We start from the raw sequence: 20,778 nt of genomic DNA on the forward strand, positions 1-20,778 counted from the left end.
AATTGCGTTTTATTTCGATCTTATTCTTTGAAATCTTAAAAAAAAAACAGTAAAAACCACTTAAAATAATAAAAAAAAACACAAATTATTTATAATCTTTATTAAGTTAATAGATTTTTAAATAATATAAGCATATGTCGAAATTTTTTCATCGATTCTAAAATTACAAAAGTAATTTTCCAACTGACATGTTTATAAACAAAACATGTTTCTTACAAACAATGTTTTACACGTGTTTTTTTACAATTTTACAACTAAATATTAGAATTTTCTGAGCATCAAAGTCCGCAGACTCAAATGTATCACAAAAAAACTATAGTCGTCGCTTAAGGCGGTTCCACATTGTGACGTAAATATTAAAATATAGGAATATACATTTAAATTATGTTAAATCAATCACTTTTATATATCTATTGCCTAAATAATTAACTTTATAGTAAGTTTCAAATACGAATATACACTTTTATCTGCCAAATCTCAAAGAATTGCGTAAACTTTATTTTTTAACAGCGCATTAAATTGCATTCAAAATAAAAATTAATATTTTCACTTAGCAATTTTTATATCATAAAGTTAAAAACAAGCATTACACCTAAATTCGCCGAAATAGCGAATTGACAGATAAATTATGTCGGAGGAGAGAAGGCAAAGGAAGGGGACATAATTCTTTGCGTCCCCTCCTCCGTCACACTTTCCCTTCCCATAAGGAAAGGGTCTTGGGTAACTTAAATTATGCTCTGAATGAGAAACTCTATTTTTTTGTAGAGTTATGATATGGCGGCGGTTGATACATTCTTATTTGAAACGCATTAAAATAATTCTTATTCACAAATATCTTGATATATTAAAAACAAACGCAATAAAACCAGAGTCGCATGAAAACATGAAAAAATTTACGAAGTATTAAACATTTTTATAAATGATACATACGCAAAGTTGCAGAATAAAACTAGTATTTTTTTATAATTACAAACAACACATAGCTGCGTTAGTTTTTCATTCGAACTTCGGTCGTAAAAAAAAACTATGGAAAAATATTTATGTCCGTAATATTCCTAAATCTATGCATATTTAAAACCTTATGTACCTTATAAATAAATTATAATAACTATTTATATATCATAAATGAAGCTTATTTACTAAATTACATAATGTACAAATACAAAAACATAGTTTGCAGGCACTGCGGAACGCCAGGTCTAATTTACTAATTGATCTAGAATGTTCAAACAATATCTAGGATGCGTTAAGTTTCTTCTTATATTTTATCTATTTTTTTTGTTAATGTAATCCATTTCTATAGATATTATAGATCTATTTACTAGATTTGTCTATGTAGTGAATTATTTCATTCATTGTGTCTTAGTCGAAAACAAATTCATCACCGTTGAAAAGCATACAGTAAAACATAGTGTGTACTCTTTTATTATATTCAGATAAAAGGAGACAACGATATATTTGCTATCTTCAAATACGTCAAGTAGGATTATGTACGGATGATTGACGCTAATTCTAATCCTTGTATCTATATCGTAAAATATGTTTGTGCGTATGTTCATGTGGGACGGACAGTTAACATGTTGTTACTAGATTGCGCCCTAAATTAAAACCCACACTTCGTGGTATCAACTGGAGATCTCACCACGACCCCTCTGTTATTAATATTATTGTGTGACACAAGACGATAAAATAAACCCACTTTTATTTCAGCCCTTGCATTTGCTTACTATTAATGTTAGTAACTATCAGTTGTCACTAGATGGCACTGCAACAAAGTTGAAGTTGTCACGAAATGTAACTAGATGGAGCTGTTAGCAATTATAGTTGTCGGTAGTTAAAAATAGATGGCGCAGCAAACAGTGTCGCCAATGATGGCGCGTCAGGCTTGTGGCGGCTCGTCCAGTGGCGAGGCGCGAGGCAGTGAGCAATCGCTGCTGGAGCTACTGGAGCTGCCGGAAGCGGCTGCGGAGGAGGCGGCGGAGGCTGGTGGTGTTGCAGGGGCCGTGGATGTGGAAGAGGCAGAGGGCTCGGCTGTCTCAGAGCTGCCAGACTCTCTGCGTACCAAATTATACATTCTTATTTCCTTCAACTCAGTCTGCCCAAGAAACGAATCAAAATTAAAATATTAAAATTCGGCATGGATTTCGATAAAATTTGGCATAAATGTAGAACATAGTCTGAAAAACCATATAGACTACTAAGTTAACTTTTAATACCGTACGGACGGTGTAGCGGGCAACAGCTTGTATAGAATATTTTTCTTTGACTCCATGTCTTGGTAGGACAATTATTATAAAACTACTAGAATGTAACAGTATATAGAAAGGGTACTAACTTGTGAAATCCGTTGGTCTGGCAGGTATTGTAGGCACCACAGTGCTGGCACTTCAGACCTACCACATGGAACTTCACCGTCGACAGCTGGATCAAACGCAACAATTAGTATGACATTTTTTTTAAATAATGTTTTACATGTATTTAACAAAAATTAATACCATACAAATTTAGGCAGACCCAAAACGAGATGGAAAGATGTAGTAATAAAAGACATGAGTGAGTGCCAAGTCTCAGAAGAGGATGTCATGGACAGAGCGAAGTGGAAGAGACGGATTGGGAAAGCTGACCCCACCACCTTGTGGGATGCAAGCTAGGTAGAGAGAGAGAGAGAGAATACCATACAAATTTAGTTTGTTAGGGTTATCACCTTGTGACAGTCCTTGCAGAGTATAGTTGCCTTGTAGTCCGCGTATTCTGGCGGCATGGGAGTCGCTGCCACCTCAGAGTCCAGGTATGTCCATAGCTAATGCAAAATAAATATACATAATTTATAAAAAAAAAGTAACATTATATACTTAATAATAAATAGTAGTACATAACTAATAATATAAATAAAGAAAAAAGTATGTACTTCCCTTATGAATCCCTAACCAAAAACCAGTTTAAATAGAGCTATAGTCTAGAATTCAATCTATGTGTGTCAGAGGTCACTTACATTGGACATATCAATCATGCTGGTCTGGCACGTGGGGCAGGCATAGTGTCCTGAATGCAGCAGCTGCTCGAAGCAGGGCCGGTGCAGCAAGTGTCCGCAGTCAGGGATGTGGCAGGGGATACGAGACGTGTGAATATCCTCCAGACATACAGGGCAATTTGACCGTGATACATTTTCAACACACTGGAATACAAAGAAATTGTTGCATTCATTCATATAATGAATTACTAACTGTCGCCAGCTCCTCAGTTCGTGCGGAATTTAAAAAAAAACTTAATTAGTAGCATCTATTTTCTTCCAGGCTATTTTCTTTTTATATACCAAATTTTAGCCAGATCCATTTAGCTGTTATACCTCCTAACAAACATCCATCTGTCCACTGTTAAAAGACTTTAATTTTTAAAACCTCCGAAAAGATTAACTCACCAGAGCTCTTAAAAATAAAGTACCACAGTCTTCGACGTGATGAGTTACTAATCCCTACCTTGCCGCACTAACCATGAGGTCATGGTACCTTAAGTCATATAGACCGCTACTATTATTAACAAAAGTCCTTACCCTGTGTCCATCTCTCTGCAGCTGCACCGGTAGACACATGTTGCAGCGCTCGCAATGGAAGAACCGGTCACGACCACCCACTCGGCAGATACCGCATCCTTCGCAGTGGTATTGACGTTTATCCTCATCATCAAATAAGTTGCATATCAAACAAGTATACTGCAAAATAAAAAGATAATTAATTATTTATAATTGTAGAAAACAGATGTTAATCGTTGGAAATAGGTTTACTTTTCATCAGGTAAATGAAAAATTTATTCTCATTGGGTGTTTGAAATCGGACCAATGGGAATATTCCTACGATACTATGGAATCAATCTGTCTACTTATCAATTGAGAACCACCCATCTTATTTAAAATTCTTACTTTATTCTTGTCTTTACAGCGATTTTAACATGAAGCAGATGGTAAGAAAAATTATATGCCAATGTCCATTAAAGAGCAAACAACTAACCTTATTATCAATGTTAAAAATTGCTAATTATTTTGTCTTAATATTATTAATTAAGAGTCATCACTGGAGACATCACTTCAAAACGATACTACAAATCGCACAACACTTCTGCTCATAGTTTGCCAAAAAAAACTGTTCATAGATTAAAAAAAAATCATCTGTCATAGTAATGAACAGCCATACCTTTCCAAACCTGACACCGCAGTTCTCACACTCTGCCTGCACCTTCTGCCTTGTGTCACACTCTGTACAGATGAGCTCCGTCACTGATTTGCGGTTGAAGTAATGCTGCTCCTTCTCATCATGGCAGTATCGGCACATGTAGAACTTGTTGCAGCATGGCGTCTGCAATAACAAGCAGTATACCTTGGTTAACAAAATCCATAACCATACTTGTGCTAAAACTTGAAATTTCCAAATTATTTCTAGTGAGACACTTTTTCTCACATAACTACATTTTCTTTTTTTATATCATAAGGTGGCAAACGAGCAAGCGGCCACCTAAAATCGCTGAAATAGCGACCTTTGCCCACAGATATACGCAATTGCATATGCGTTGCCTACCTTTAATCGACGGAGGAGAAGATGCACAGAAAGAAAATATCTTCCCTTTCCATGCATCCTCTCATCCGGAAAGTCCACTTCCACTTCCCATCCTTTCCTTATTAAGGAAAGGATGGGAAGGGAAAGAAGACTAAATTAGGCCTCCGGGACATAAACTCATCTTTATTTTACAATATGCATTTATGATTTTTGAGACAAAATCTCTGTATAAAACATATCCCTGCCATTATTTTTGACAAAACAGAAATGAATTTTAAACAGATCTCAGAAACCCACAACAAATAGTTTAAAACTCTAGCTAATTACCATTTCATAATAAATTAGTAATACTTAAATATGTTGATTAGATTGTACAATAAACATGATGTGATACCTTATCTAAGAATTATTTGTTACGTGCTTTAATTAAGATCTTATTATTCACAGGGGTGTCATTACGAACCTAAGTGGTCAAGCCTAGAACCTATATTGGACAGCACTTTGTATTAAACTGGGGGGGGGGGCTATGTTCTAAGTTAAAAAAAACATGAATTTAAGATAGTATAAAGGTACATAGATTTACTAATTAATGTTTGATATGCTTTGTTGTGCTAAACAGTAACAAAAAACAACTTTTATAAAAGAACACAGCAGCAATTTACAAATTTGCGATATATGAGACGAAGTCTAGCTTGCCTATTGTTCTATAAATGTATTAACAAAGTGTGTCAAAGATGGATTAATTAAGTTTTACAATTAATCTATAATATTTTGTTATTATTTCTTAGCTTGCCATATTGTGTAACTGACTTATACCACAATATTTGTAATCATATCAAAATAAAGTGTTACAACATATATGGATTCTGTTTAAATTCTTATTGGATTCATAAAAAACTCAATAACAGTAATTTGTTGGTTTTAAAGGCTTATAAGAATCTTGTACAGAACAAACCAATAAATGCCCTAAACACAGTTGAACACAAAATACATGTATGCTATATAAATCACAGAACCCCTGAATACACTTGTTGCAATAACATATGAAATTGGCAAAAATATTGTTTGATATCTGAATTTGTTTTGTGTAAATTGACTCTTGACTTCACAAATGTTATCATTAAACAATCAAGACTTGTTTTACAAATCAGAGACAATATTGTACAGGCATTGCCTGATAAGTAGCTTTTTCCAAACATGCCTCCACTTCTAGGGTGGTTTTCCAAACTTCCAGAACACGTAACGAAAAGCCAAAACTCTGTGTCATCATCTAAAAGTTCGTTGACATGATCTTTGTTTTCTTATTTCGCAGTATCAGATCCAAAAGATTTTACGTCGCCTCGTGTTTAATTATAGATTTGGTTATTTTGAATTGCGCTTTGTCTTTTACTTTGTAAAGTATTAGAATCTTATTGTACTCAATCTACTCACCACAAATTTAGCTCTTCTCTTGTAATGAGTGCAACCAATTCGTTTTTCATTTGTTTGCTCTATGACCGCTGCACAATCACCATTAGTTTCAGCTTTCTCCTTCGACATTTTTATGCACAATAAAAAGCAATCTTCTCAATACAAGTACTAGATTCTTCTTTCAAGGCTAATCAAAGCGAACTACAAGTGAACTCTTTCAATAACCATATTTTATTGGACATCAATTAACAGACAATCGCACACAGAAAATAGTGACAAAAATGACAGCGATCTTTTGACATTGACAATTGCGTGGTATGTTTATGTCAGTTTCAAAGTCCGTTCGTAAACTTGATAAAATAAAGATTTGAAATGTGGATTTTGTTTCGGTCAGTAAAAAGAGAATTTTATCGTCGAAATATCGAATGTTATCGTTGAAAATCCTATCTTGTATGCCAAATATTGCATTTATTTTATTTATAGCTCTATGTCCAGAAAAATAAATCTTAAGGTTGGAAAATGACGTGCAAAAATGTGAAACGGAAACGAATAATCTTGCCAAATGGTTGCAATTTTCTAAAATTGTCAAGTAAAAATCAACACAAATATAGAAATTTGTCAAGTAAAATTTAATATTAAAAATGTAGTTTTAAAACACACTAACTTAGAAAAGTGGTAAATTATGGTACACATAAACGATTTGGCTCTTTTGCTCCTTCTGATTGTTATATGTTTTGTCAAAAATTCACTTTGTTTGTTGCCGCCGGAATTCGAATGGAAAGTTATAGATTTTGCGTGGCAACCCGGTCACAAGGAGGTTGCTATAGCGTCTAACGCCTACATACCCAAAAACAATCTTCCCACTGGGATTGCTAGATGGAGGGATAAGCTGTTTATTACTATACCAAGATGGAAAAGAGGTACTAATCGAAGTGCTTTAATATCTTAATATGAAACTTGTCCTTCTCTTCTCCAAGATACATATATTTCCAATGTATAAATCTAGCTGGAAGACATTGTTCGAGTCATTGATTATTGTTTTTAGGTGTTCCAGCGTCTCTCAACTACGTGTTAGTAAATGGAAGTCACCAGCAGCCGCTGATTCCGTACCCGACGTGGGCCGACGCTTTCGTCCCTGATGGCGCGAAGAGTGTCAGTACCGCGAGTACTGTAGTATCCGCTTTTAGAGTCCACGTTGATAAATGTGACAGGCTTTGGGTAGTTGATAATGGCGCCACTAATATATGCGGTAAGAATTTGGTAGTTACGGTACGGTATCATATTTTTTTTGTATAATGCAGACTAAAAATATTTGACGGACATATTATTTGCTAAAACAGAGAACGTGCGACAGATAGCGCCTCCAGCAATAGTTGTGTTCGATTTAAAACGAGATTCCCTCAAATTCAAGCACTTCTTCAGCGACGACGTGCTGCGGGATTCGACCGTCTTCTCCAGCATTGTTCGTTTTTCTTTCCAATAATTTTTAGATTAAAAACACCAAAGCAACCTAAGGAGCAACGTTAAAATCGTAACTAATAATTCCGAACGAGCTCTAAAGATACAGCGCCATCTATTGGCTGCATTTTAAAGTGATAAAAATAAAAATTTTAAAATGTTAAAATTATCAATTTAAACTGAAATGTTATAACTGTAAACGTTATTGAGAGTGAAAAAAATTACCTTCTCGCGTAAAACATAACCATCTTTTTAATTCAGTAAAACAGAAATGACAATTTTTTTATCGTATGTTTGTGCACTGAAAAATGGCTAGGCTAATGTTTAGATTTGAATTTAGAATTGTTTATATTTTGTAATGGCACAGGCAGTGGACATAGTGGACAACGACTGTCGCAACACGTTCGCGTACGTAGCGGACATGGGTGCGGGCGCGCTGGTCGTGTTCGACCTGCAACACGACATCTCCTGGCGACTGGAACACACGCACTTCCAGTTCCAGCAGAACGCCAGCGAGTTTCATGTCGGTGGTATCGATTTCTTCTGGCATGATGGTGTCTCTTCTCTCGCGCTGTCGCAGACTGCCAGCGATGGGTAATAACATTTACTTGTTACTAATAACGTAAATGCAAAAGTTTCGATGTATGTTTGTTAGAAAGTATCTCCAGAATGGTTCAACGGATTTTGATGAAATTATAGATGTACAAAATGGTCTGTAAGGACACATAGGATAGGTACTTATTTAGTGTTTTTAAATACTGCACGGACGGCAGCTGGTAATGAATACAGCGATAAAATGTGGCATGGACAGTAACTTAACAAATTTTTCCTTCGGCCTATTGACGCAATTTGGATGTATTAAAATAAGTATAGTTCTATTTCACTTCTAATTTACGTTTACCTTATACTTCGTATCTAGGTATCGTGACCTGTATTGTTATCCAACATCGAGTACCAAGATGTTAAAAATATCTACCAAATTGTTGAGAAATGCTCACTTCACACCACAAGACGTACAGCATGGAGTTGAGGTGAGATAATATTTGTTTAAGAAGATAATTATATCCAATTTTTAACTTAATTGAAACGATTTAACATAGAAAATTACAAATAAATGACTAAGTAACTTTGCACCCGTACCTCATGGCACAAAGATGCAGCTCTATGTTAAGTGGAAGGGGTGGGGCGCAGTTACCATTAATATGGTCTTATTCGAAGTTGTTTTTAAAATGTATTTTACATTTTTTAATTCTCTAGCAACGATCACCAGGGTGAGGTCCATGATAGGTTGTGTATTGTTTCAGGTTGTAGGTGAGAAAGGTCCGCAGTCACAGTCAACGGCGTGTGACTACGACCCCAAAAATAATGTGCTGTATTACACTGAGGTATAGAGTTTCAATGTTTTTGACGGTTGACCTTGAACTGCGCAGTAACTTGTGCGATGTTCAGAGTCGTCAACATGTTTGAAAAATACTTTAAGTAATTTCTTCTGTATTATTTTTATATGTCTGGTATTTAGAAGGGTTTTTCCTGTACAGCTTAGTAAAAACGGCGTGGGCTGCTGGAACTTGGACCGGCCGTTCAATCCTGAAAATACGCAGCTCCTCATCAGCGATTGTGTTGCACTTGAATATCCCAATGATATCAAGGTAGACTATCTCTAAACAGAGATTATGAAATTTTCTTCTACGCAGACACTTTTCAACATTTATTTTAAAGTTTAAGGTGGCAAGGAAACAAGTGGCCTCTTGAAATTGCCGAAATAGCGACTGAGGATATCCGTAATAGAAGATGTGTTGCCTTATTAACTTACAGAGAATGGGACAGACGGAAACCTTTTCCTATCCGTCCTCTCCTCAGTGAAATCCACTTCCCCTTCCCATCCTCCCCTTACATGAAAAGGGTGGGAAGTCCTTCAGGGACTATAGTGAATACGCACACTCAACAGACGAACTTCTGTCTTTTGTGTGATGTCGGTAAACTGCCACTAAATTTTTCTACAACTTGACAACCGTTTTCCTCAATCGTACGGACCTTAAGGAGACTTAGTAAATTACCTTTTTATATGAGTGTGATTTTATGTCCAGATGGATTTGGACGGCAACGTGTGGATACTGTCTGACCGTCAGGCGCGTTTCCTCTATGACAAGATGGACTTCAACCAGACCAACTTCCGCGTGCTATGCGCGGAGTCGACGGCGCTTATACAAGGCACGCGCTGTCAGCTGTCAATCATAGAACGCGCTATTGCTTATATAAAGAAGTGACTATATGAACTCAATTATATACTTCTCTTGCTACTTATATGTTTGATGTTCCATTGTCTTATGTGTTATATAGAAAGCTTAATGTAATATTGTTCAAGGTCATTAAAGCATTTGGACTTTTGGGATTGTGTATTCTTGATACTGTGAAATTGTGAGCTTTATTTTTTAAAGATTCCGATCTTTTGACTTAATATATGTAATCAATATAAATGGTGTTGCATGTAAAAATTATTGTTAAAACTTTTTTTTTTTCGTAAAACGTGTTTTTTACCTTTTTGTTTTACTTGAATGTAGTTGCTGGCAATAATAAAAAAAACTATAAAATAATTTAAATATTTATTTAAATATACAACATTGTAATTATAACTATATGAATTATAATCTATGTGATGGGAGAATAATTCAACATCGCGTCCACACACACCGAGTCTTTGCCGCTTCAGTCTTTACCAGCGCGCCATCACCCCGTATCTATTTCCATCAGAAACTTCTAATACAATAATACATAATTCGTTATATTCTGTTTTAACCACTGATTTATAAATGGATAGGCTATTACTTGGAAATTATAGCATTACTTTCGTTCCGATTTAATCGCGCCTACGGGGCTAAACAAAATGCATTCGCTAGCGATTCCATAATTTCAAAAATGTACATAACTGACAATAACTTTGGATAAGTCACCTGATTATCGCGCGTTAGTTTCATACATTTTTGAAATTTTTAATAGAATCATTTCGGAGTGAATGCACTTTTACTAGTGCCGCTGTTGATATTACGTGATAGTTAATTCTATCTAAATTATTAGTTCGTATCCATACCATAGCTATAAAACGCTACCATCAGCGCCAAATGGCGAATATCAAATAGGCACAAGAACCACGTCTTATAGCCTGTCCATTTATAGAGGTCAGTGTATGCTACATTGTTGCTATCCCTCTTACTCCCGTTGAAAAAAAAAGAGAACAATAATGTTCTTATACAAACACATGCCCGTTGTAATTAACGTTATAATTTGAAAGCAATTTTCAACTTTAATGTTCAGACAGGAAAGACTATTTTTCATTGAAAACAATGTAATAGAAATAAAATATGATATGTCAGTATTATTCAAAATACATCGAAGATGAAATATTAGCATAATTTGACTACAACAAATTTTACATCAGTTTCCATTGTCGAAACACGTTGTACCAAACACAACTCAATTTTATGGATGACGTCATTTATATACCAATATTTCGTTTGTACACGGAATTACATTTGGAACTAAACTCAAGCAGCCAACATAAAAGGAATAAAAAAAGTCCTACAAAAAAAATATTTACGTAAAAAAAAACATGTAAAACTCATTTTTACAATTTACATTTATTTTTAATCTGTGGATTTAACTACTGCAGATATCGCCATCCCTTTCATTCTGTATTAATAAAAAAGAGATAGCAATAATTGTCTACGTCACATCATTTGTAACCCATAGTAACAGTAATACGTAAATATTTGAACAAATAATTTACATTGAGTGACGTCACAACTCATTCAAATAACACGCGGTGTTTTTTGCTAGATGTACAAACTTAAAAACTCATTTTTATATATATAGATGGCGGTTTTTACATAATTAAATTAATAAATAGAATATTTTCATTCCAATTTGACTTAATTTAACAATTTAATAACAAACTTAGCCAAGGGTCTAAAAAAATTGTAAGTTGTCAATTTTTTTTTATAATTTGCCTTATAAAGTCTTTTTTTTTAAATAATTTGGTTAATACAGATGTATAGAGATGATAAATAATTAATTATCTTCAAATATTAATAAATTATTTCACAATGTTCAAGTAAGTGAAATGAATGAAATGAGAATGTCGTTGGTTTTTTATACAAGCTTTATCTCTCAGTTAATATCATCATCATCAGCTCACTATGCATCCCCACCGAGGGGCTCGGAGCCTACCCTAAGTTAGGGGTGACTAGGCCAAAGTCAACCACGCTGGCCCAGTGTTGGTTGAGGTTCCACATATCTTTGAATTTCTTCTCAGATATGTACAGGTTGCATCACGATGTTTTCCTTCACCGTAACAACGTTTGATAAATGTACATATGTAAATCGGAAATCGAAAAACACTTACATGGCGGGATTCGAACCCAGGACCTGCAGATTACAAGTCCAGTGTTGACTTGTGTTGTGTTTACTTAAACATTGTGAGCAACAAAGTTTTAGCTATAAGAAATTTATATTTACGGAGATTTTAATGACTATAAATATTTGCTTATTGAAATTTATCCTAAATTATTTATAATTTGACTGAAATAGGCTATCAATTTAAATAACTAAACTTCATAGATGGTCCTTCGAGTCGGATTTCATTGGAACTGGCGATTTTAATATAAAATTACAAAAAAAAATAGCATAAATATAATAAAAGATGAGTCTTTTTCAATTACTAAGGTAAAAATAACCGTGCCTAGGTATTTACAATATAAATTCATTAATTTTGAAATAATTGGATTGTCAATAATTTATAGATTTTTCATATATTATTTTATAGTAGTAAAAGCATAATTTTACAACAAACAAATGATAATGCGAAATTCAAACGTATGTGTAATAACGATTTTTCGTTTTTTTTCTATCTTGTCAATTTTAGTATGTCATTGCCAAATTAAGCCAGCAAAGTGATTTATATTAAAAGCGTGTATATTTCTGTATGTGCGTTTTTATTTGACATCCGATTAATTTACTATTCAATGGATTTATTTACAATTTTCTTGCTTTAATTTACAATAGGCCAATGTCAAACGTAACAATCTATTCTTATGGGTATCATAATTTTTTTTTACACAAGTAAACGCGATTCACACATTTATTACTATAGTATTAAGATTGGAATTTACCTAAAGTAGATATATAGAGCGCGACAACTATTTTATAGCGTCGCTAGATGATTGAGTATGCTCATTTAAAAAAATAAATAAAATCGAAATTCATACGTGTAACGAAACGTTATAACAATGACAGCTGTCAATGGTAACTGTCACTTTTCCCGCCAAAAGTTATGAAAGTTAAATTGTTTGGTGTATTAATTACTAATTTATGGGGTATGAGTTTACATATATAATTTAGTAATAAGAAAAATTTAGAACGAGTTTCGTAGCTTTTGATTGAAAAGCTCGGTTTAGGGTAAAAAATATGAACATTTAATGAGCACATTCAAACATACCATATCCAAATCTATACAATCTACGGCAGAGGTTCGTAAGCGTTAACGTTGGTGCGTCAATCGTAGACTATTCAATAAGACAGATAAATCTATGGCGTAGTAAATTCTACCTTATTCTCAATGTAATAGAGTCGATTGGTCCATTATCTGGCGTCGGTGTTGGGTTTGCGCTGCGGCGTGCCGGTAGCGGACTCTAGGCGCTTGCTGAGCGGCGTGTTGTACTCCCACCCCTCTTCTTTTGGACTGAATAACTGGAACAAGAGGTAAAACATTTTATTTGTGCCTATTGCAGAAATTTTATAAAGCGACATACCATGCGAGTTCCACGCAAAGATACCAATTCGTATTGACCAAAGTAATTAATTTGTAGTTTTTACAATACTTACCTATTCTAATTTATCTGTGAAATAATGAATTGGGCATTTCCTACACGAGGCAATGTAAATCGTAGAAACTAATATTGTATGGTTGCGATTTGAGAATTGACATTAAATTGTCAACCCGAGTAGTCTATTCGGTGAGTAGAGGCATAGCGACTACATAACCACTGTGTAGATTTGCTCCGCCATCTTGAAAATTACAGTGACATTTTTTACAACGATCTAGACCAGTCTTTCCCAAAGTGGGCGATAACGCCCGCTTGTGGGCGCTGCAGGTCTCAAGTTGCGGGTTATAGTAAAAGTTTCGTTTAGAATTCTCCGTTAATATACATATATAGGTCACAATAATTAATTAATTTAATTTGAAGTTATAGTGTCTTTTAAATATGTGAAAATATGGGGGCGCTAAAGAAATATTTATTCTCAAAGTAGGCAGTAGACTAAATAAGTTTGGGAACCACTGGTCTATGAAATTGTACAGGGCAAGCTTAGCGACGATAGACCTAGGGGATGTATGACGGGCATCGGACGAGAGCGAAAGCGTGCCCGTGGTCCCGTCCCGATGCGTTGGAGGAACAGAGAGGTTTAGTGGGTATGCCTCCGCTATGGAGGAGAATCCCACAATACTACCGCGTCCCCCCCCCCCCGGGGCGCGGAGTATGCATAAAGCATTCCTCTCTGAAAAAAAAAACCAGCAGTATGAGTGTCAGGGTGTGCGTACCTGCGTGATCCACTTGTCGCCGGTATCGTGTCGCGTCTTGGCGAGGTCGCGCTGCGCCTGCTCGAGGCGGCGCTTGGCGGCGGTGGCGGCGTCAGTGTCGGCGGCGCGCAGTGCGGCAGTCACGTGCCGCCACACGCGCCGCGACTCGTGCGCCATCTGACGCGACACCGGCGACACGCGCTTACGTCGCGCCTTCATACTCGACACCTCGAACACTACTTCTGTACGCTGCAATATTATATTAATAATAATAACATAAATCTTTTACAGTTAAGTTCACTTGTACATCACTGTATTTCTATGTAATGTTACACTATGTACTTTAAATTATGTACAAAGCTTAAATAAATAAATATTAAGCCGATTCCCACTTTTAGGTATACAAACTTAAAAAGTTTTTAATTAATGTATTGAATTGGATTTCTTCATATTGACAATAAGTACACCATGAAAAATGCAGGCCGTAAGGGTTTTAAGAGTAGAATATAGAACGTTATATTTAATCCAAAATGGCCGCCATTAAAACAACCTCCCCAAAATAGGTATCAAACGAAAGGGATTGACTGGTAGAATACAGTATACTTTGAAAAGTCCAAAACAGCCGCTGCCACAATAGCTTTGTATATTTTTATTGTTTTACATTCGTATGTATATACATAAGATATGGTTTAAAACACAGTTTAAACCTAGCTAAGTTTAATTTGTTATAATTAAGTATCCACTTACCCCAGAGTCAGTCCACCGTCCGTCCATCCTGGTGTTCCACTCGCCCTGTGCGGTGTAGTAAGGTTTCTTCTCATTAGCAGCGAACACTTCGCAAGTGACACGATGCTTCTTGCCACCGTAGAATGGTTTTGTAAGAAATTCAATATTTGCTTTGTGTCCTGTTTGCGGACATTCGATGCACACTGATCCACCTAATTCGATCCATGGGACTGTGAGAATTGATCTGGAATATAAAATGTATGGATTTCGATGATGATTTTTTTACAGTTGAATGATAAGATATACGTTCATAATAAAAAAAAACCCTCGTTTTAATAGTATAGTGCTCGATTTTACTAAGATTAAAAAGTCTGCTCTGCTGACCGACCGGTCTGTCTAAACGGAGCCTAACGCCTAACGACCCCTAACTTGGGAAGGTCACTTGGGTAAGTTAGAACCTTTCGGTGGAAACGAGGGTTCCGTCCAATTGAATTAATTAGAAATAAATTTCCTTACCTTCCATATCCATTAGGGAAGGTGACAGTATACTCTTCTCCATGATCCAACAGCGTGACAACACCACGTCCGATATTATGGACACCAATAGAGAGGCCTAGGAACTTGCTCTTTGTCCACACCCAGGCGTCGAACTGTATCCTCTTGTTGACGTGCTCCGCGTAGAACGCGCTGATCGGCGGGTGATGGGACACCTGCTCGGCAACAAACGACAGCTGCTCCGGGGAACACCAGGGTACGGGACCGTCGCCAACTTCTAGCTGAAAATTTTAAATAAAAACAACACCGTAACTAAAGAAGTCTTCCATTTGCAGACGGTCTGATATATCCATTCGATCCTAACCCATTTCTGTAAACCCACTCCATTATTTTTCAAACTTGTAAACTGGTCCAGTATTCTCGCTTTCGTACCAGCTTACCAGGTCTTTCGAGAAATCTTAAGGGAGACCTGGTCCCGGAACACTAGTCTCAGTGATTCCCAAAGTTGGCATTAGGATAGGGCGCGGTTGGGCGACCGCCCAGGGCGTTAGACAGAAATAAGTGCCTTGAGACTTTGAATTACAGTATCCTGTAAACCTCTTAAACCCTCATGGCATGTAAAAAAAAGGAAGCATCATAAAAATCTCGCTAAGGGTAACACTAAAATAAGCATTGACTGGTCTAGTCTTATATTAGTATGTTACCTTCTCAGTCGAGGAGTTGTGTGAGTCATTAGCTCCATCAAGATCCCAGTGGCAGCGGAAGACTTCCCCCAGTACTGGATTGTAGGGCTTCTTGGCGACCTGAGACTTGCGTCCCGCGTGGTACGAGCTGAGGTACCACCTCACCACTTGGACCATACGCTCTTTGGATGTCGGCATGTCCACTATTCTAGAAATATAAAAAATGTCGTTTGCAGTCTGATAAATGGATAGGCAATTGCTTCGAAATTAGAGTTTTTGCTTCGCGCCCGTTGACAGTCATTTCTAATTATATTATTGGTCCAAATCTACAAATCTGCAAACCGCTACTATCAGCGTCGAATTGGCGAAAGCGAAATAGGCACAAAATACTAGGTCCTATAGCCAGTCCGTTTATAGTCCGTGTTTGGAGCACTTGCCGCATGAACAGTTTTTATTAAGAATAAATAAATTTCCATACTGTCACAAGACGCACAAGAGATTAAAACCATTACCGTTTTATGGAAAACGGGCAACGAACCACATCATCATCATCAGCTCACTATACGTCCCCACCGAGGGGCTCAGAACCTACCCTAAGTTAAGAGTGATTAGGCCATAGTCAACAACGCTGGCCCAGTGCGGGTTGGTTGACTTCACACATATCTTTGAATTACTTCTCAGATATGGAACAAACAAACCACACTCACCTTAAAAATGTTTGAATCAAGTGATTTATTACCGCGATTTTGATAAGTTACAAAAAAAAAATAATAACTTAAAAACTAGTTTGACCCGAAATAGTACTTAACTACTCTCTGTTTGCTTCAAAATATGTTATTATACAAGTGTTTATAACAATGAAAACTGACAGATATTGTGTATACTAACTTGACAAACTGATCGGGATGCGCAAACGAGTCCGCATACATCTCGAGTAGTGATCTCCGCTCCAATATGAACGTAGGAAGAACCACCTGAAACAGACACCAGAATAGTTTTATACTTAGTGTTGCTGATACAAACGGAACTTTTTATACTTTTTTACTTATAATTTTTATGTCAAATTATTCAAACTTTCGTGAAACATTATACAAAAATGATATATAAACACGGCTAAACACTCACGTATATTCGTCCGGTGGCGGCACCGACTAGTTTCGAGCCCGTCGCGACGGGCCGCGTCCGCGAAATAATACCAGTACCACTCATCCTGATGAAGGGCCCCCGATGGGCTCGAAACTAGTCGGTGCTGCCACCGGACGTATATACGTGAGTGTTTAGACGTGTTTAGTAGTAGCCGTTATATATCAGTTTATTTTTTTGTCGTATTGTACGGATCTGAATGTATTGCCACCAAGGTTTCGGATGAAAGAAGACTGCATGTAGTTGAAATGCGTATGCAAAGATAGATGTGTGGTGTGACAAGAAACGATAAAGTTAAAAATGTGTATGTCAGAGGAAGTTTGAAAGTAGCCCCAGTGATCGTGAAATTTAGGAGTAAAAGATTAGCGTGGTTTGGACATGTTATGCGGAGGGATGATGATGACATAAAAGTAATGAGATTGAATGTGGACGACTACAAAGGTAGAGGAAGACCAAAAAAAGTATGGAATGACTGTGTGAAAGAGGATATGACGGCTGATAGAGATGTATGGAGGAGTAGTACATACTGTGCCGACCCTCGATAGGGATAAGGGCAGGTTGATGACTTATAATTTTTATATTTTCAAACTTCAAATGATTTTTTTTCCTTTTTATAATATGAAAATGTACAATTGTAAAGAAATCTTCCAATAGTGTGTGCCAATACTTGTGTTTTCCTCCGTTTTATAATATTTTCACATTTAATTTTTGAACTTTGTTATTTTATTTTCCAAATTTTACTTAAATTCTTATAACTTTACGTTAAATCGTCTTTATTATGATTGAACATTACTAAAATAGAGTACGGAACTGTTACCCCATGTGTACCTTTTATAAAAACGCTGCACTGACCTAGAGTCCGTTTATAAATCTTACTAATATTATAAATGCGAATGTTTAGATGGATGGATGTGTGTTTAAAGGTATCTCCAGAACTACTGAACGGATCTCGATGAAACTTGGCATTGATGTAGAATATATTCTGGAAGAACACATAGGCTACTAATTTATCGGACGGAGTCGTGGGCGACAGCAAGTCACTAATAAACAATACCATGAATGTATTATACATTTCATACTACGCTAAGGGGCTCGAGTAAATGATTCCGAGTCTGGGACTAGGAAGTAAATGTAAAAAGAGTGTGACCAAGACTTTGCTAAATTCGATATATCGTTAAAAAAAAATTGCATAGTTATTTGTCGTTATAAGATTTTTTATATCATGTATTCATTCCTTATGTTTAAAATATTTCTACGTTATTGTTAGCGTTCTCCGAAATGGGGAAGTTTAGCTTTATTGTTTGCAATTGCAACGGGAAGGGATTGAAATTATTCTCCTACGTAATATCCGTTCCAATACAATGTTACATCAAGGTTAAATTTACTATTTACTTTACTTATATACTTAGAAAATTTATAAATAGGTAAAATGTTATTATTACAATGTAAAAAAATTTCCTTGACATATGTAAAGAAGTTTTTCAAGTAAACTTTTATATAATTTGATATTCTTATAAACAAAAAAGAAATCTTTAAGAAACAATTCGATATAAAAACTCACATCATGAATATTAGAGTAAGTTTACACTGAAATAAATATCATGTTATGTTGTGTCGTGTTGGGTTTCGTGATGTGGGTCCATTTGGCGCAGTCCTAGCACACCTCTCGGTTCTTACACATTCATACATCTACGCATACCATCCCACTGAGGGGCTTCGAGCCTATCCTATGTTAGGGGTAACTAGGCCATAGTCAACCACACTAGCCCAGTGCGGATTGACTCGACACATATCTTTGAATTTCTTCGCAGATATGTGCATCGCGATTTTGTCTATCACCGCAAGAAAGTCGGATAAATGCACATATTTAAATCGAAAAATATATTGATACACGTCGGGATTCCAACACAGGACCTGCAGATTACAAGTCAAGGGCTTAACCCCTGAGCCATAATCACTCGGTGTCGGCTCGGACGTCACTCGACGCTCTTCTGGTAGCATAGATGTTTTAATACATGTGTTTCGGAAATGGAAACTCGTAGTTACACAGTTCGGAGTATTTTCGACGGATGCGTACCTTGGTAAGGTCCATGCCAATCTTGACCTGTGAGAGGAGGTGCGTCACGACGGAACCATGGTTCTCCATCGAGCCCAGGTCGCTGTCCGACTCGTCTTCGTACAGCGCTGCAACAGACGAGCCTACAGTTTACATCTACATACATTAATCCATAATTTTACTAGTCTTACTTCTTACTAATATCATAAATGCGAATGATGGATGGATGGATGTTTGTTAGAAGGTATCTTCGGAACGGCTCAACGGTTCTCGATGAAATTTGGCACAGAACTGTCCGGAAGAATACTCACAATCACGGGCGACAGCTAGTTATAAATAATGAAACAAAATACGAAATTATATCAAAAAAATATTTTAAAGTAAACATTCAAGAATGCATCGTTACAACATAACCAATAAGAAACAACATGCAACAAATAACATAAAAAGAGTTTTTTAATTCGACAACATGATGTATCAGACGATAAATCGAAAGATTTCTCCGAAGACCGCTTGCAAGGAAACGGATCATTGTAAAATGTTTCTTATTTCCGTTAAGTAAGCGTCAGTTTCCTGTTACAAGTTTGTTATGACTCATGAACTTTAGTGCTGTTTACGAAAACATTATGAAAACTCATATACAATCATGCCGAGAGTTTGCAAACCGTCTTATGCATGAATGTTTTATATTAAGAAAGGAAAAATTAACCATATCGAGGTAAAAAGGAATAAAACAGTTGCAATTCGAATTATCCAATTCTTAACAAGGCATGAAGTATTTCTCCTTTTTCTCGTTGAAAAAAGAGATCCCACGTTTGAGAAAAAAAGAGTGAAGAGACTCCAAAGAGAGATCATATTTTTTCTACCTACATATTTTTCGACAATGGAACCACGGCTAGCAAAAATATATAGTTACTGGAGTCATCACCCCTAATCTTCTATACATATAAAAATCAATTGCTGTTCGTTAGTATCGCTAAAACTCGAGAACGGCTGAACGGATTTATCTTATCTTGGTCTTGAAATATTTATGTAGGTCTAGGGAAGGTTTGAAAGGTGAGAAAAATTTAATGATTGCCGGGAACTAATTAAGTTCTTTTCATTCCACGCGGACGGAGTCGCGGGCGACAGCTAGTCGCACATAAAAAGCACACATCCGGATCATAATTAAGTGTGCAAAACATGTATTATTCGAAAAAACAAACATTAAATATAGCTTTGTATCATTCTAATAGTGACAATGACTTTGGAATCTAAGCTAACCGTGAGTTTCTGATACCAAAATCTCTCAAATCATATAGTCATCTCTATCGTTATCTTTGAGAAAACGGAGATTTAGGCCTCAGAAACCTACGGTCAGATTATAATCCAGTACCAAAATATAAATCAAATTGTATCATTAACATATAATACAATGTTGGAGCACATAGCATGCGTCACTATTAGAGGAAACTGGTTACAAACGGCCGGCCAGTTGATTGGCGGCTATTGCTAGCCCCTAGGGTTGTCGACGACTTGCTAAATAATTTAAATAAATATGAAATATTTGAATAGGCGTCGTTACTAAAAACGGCTTAAATCACATATGATCCCGAGAATTGCCTTGATGATGGACACCCTACGGGATCGTAAACTAGTCAGTGCCGTCACTAAAGGATTATATGTAAGTTAAGCCGTTCGAAAGTTTAA

General features: G+C 36.2%; 3 protein-coding genes across 4 annotated transcripts in view; 1 reads left to right on the plus strand and 2 right to left on the minus strand.

Annotated features, from left to right (window-relative positions):
• Positions 1-429: 429 nt before the first annotated feature.
• Positions 430-6,255, minus strand: Rchy1 (Ring finger and CHY zinc finger domain containing 1). Of its 2 annotated transcripts, XR_001227726.1 has the most exons (8): positions 5,979-6,255; positions 4,188-4,349; positions 3,551-3,709; positions 2,993-3,175; positions 2,705-2,800; positions 2,336-2,421; positions 1,643-2,054; positions 430-1,586 (listed from the first exon to the last, which is right to left on the minus strand). XR_001227726.1 is itself a non-coding variant. In XM_013307718.1 (7 exons), exons 1-7 carry the CDS (start codon positions 6,084-6,086, stop codon positions 1,880-1,882), a joined length of 969 nt encoding a protein of 322 aa, XP_013163172.1. In that variant the 5' UTR covers positions 6,087-6,255; the 3' UTR covers positions 430-1,879. The 2 variants fall into 2 exon arrangements, 1 of the variants encoding a protein (XP_013163172.1); XM_013307718.1 differs by having other exon boundaries at positions 430-2,054.
• Positions 6,256-6,507: 252 nt separating this feature from the next.
• Positions 6,508-9,827, plus strand: LOC106114122 (protein yellow-like). Its single transcript, XM_013307215.1, has 8 exons — positions 6,508-6,877; positions 7,003-7,206; positions 7,298-7,419; positions 7,783-8,009; positions 8,335-8,446; positions 8,720-8,800; positions 8,954-9,064; positions 9,503-9,827. The coding sequence occupies exons 1-8, from the start codon at positions 6,640-6,642 to the stop codon at positions 9,680-9,682; spliced, it is 1,275 nt and encodes a 424-aa protein (XP_013162669.1). The 5' UTR covers positions 6,508-6,639; the 3' UTR covers positions 9,683-9,827.
• A 2,444-nt stretch (positions 9,828-12,271) lies between these two features.
• Positions 12,272-20,778, minus strand: part of LOC106114398 (oxysterol-binding protein-related protein 9) — a 38,998-nt gene continuing 30,491 nt past the window's right edge. Inside the window, exons 10-16 of the mRNA XM_013307589.1 lie at positions 19,111-19,217; positions 16,779-16,864; positions 15,912-16,098; positions 15,229-15,488; positions 14,734-14,956; positions 14,008-14,235; positions 12,272-13,157 (exon numbers count right to left, since the gene is read on the minus strand). Coding sequence (XP_013163043.1) covers positions 13,050-13,157; positions 14,008-14,235; positions 14,734-14,956; positions 15,229-15,488; positions 15,912-16,098; positions 16,779-16,864; positions 19,111-19,217 — 1,199 coding nt within the window. The 3' untranslated portion in view covers positions 12,272-13,049. The remainder of the gene's footprint in view (positions 13,158-14,007; positions 14,236-14,733; positions 14,957-15,228; positions 15,489-15,911; positions 16,099-16,778; positions 16,865-19,110; positions 19,218-20,778) is intronic.

The sequence above is a fragment of the Papilio xuthus genome, unplaced genomic scaffold (genome assembly GCF_000836235.2).
Source record: "Papilio xuthus unplaced genomic scaffold, Pxut_1.1 DF828142.1, whole genome shotgun sequence".
Lineage (NCBI taxonomy): Eukaryota > Metazoa > Arthropoda > Insecta > Lepidoptera > Papilionidae > Papilio > Papilio xuthus.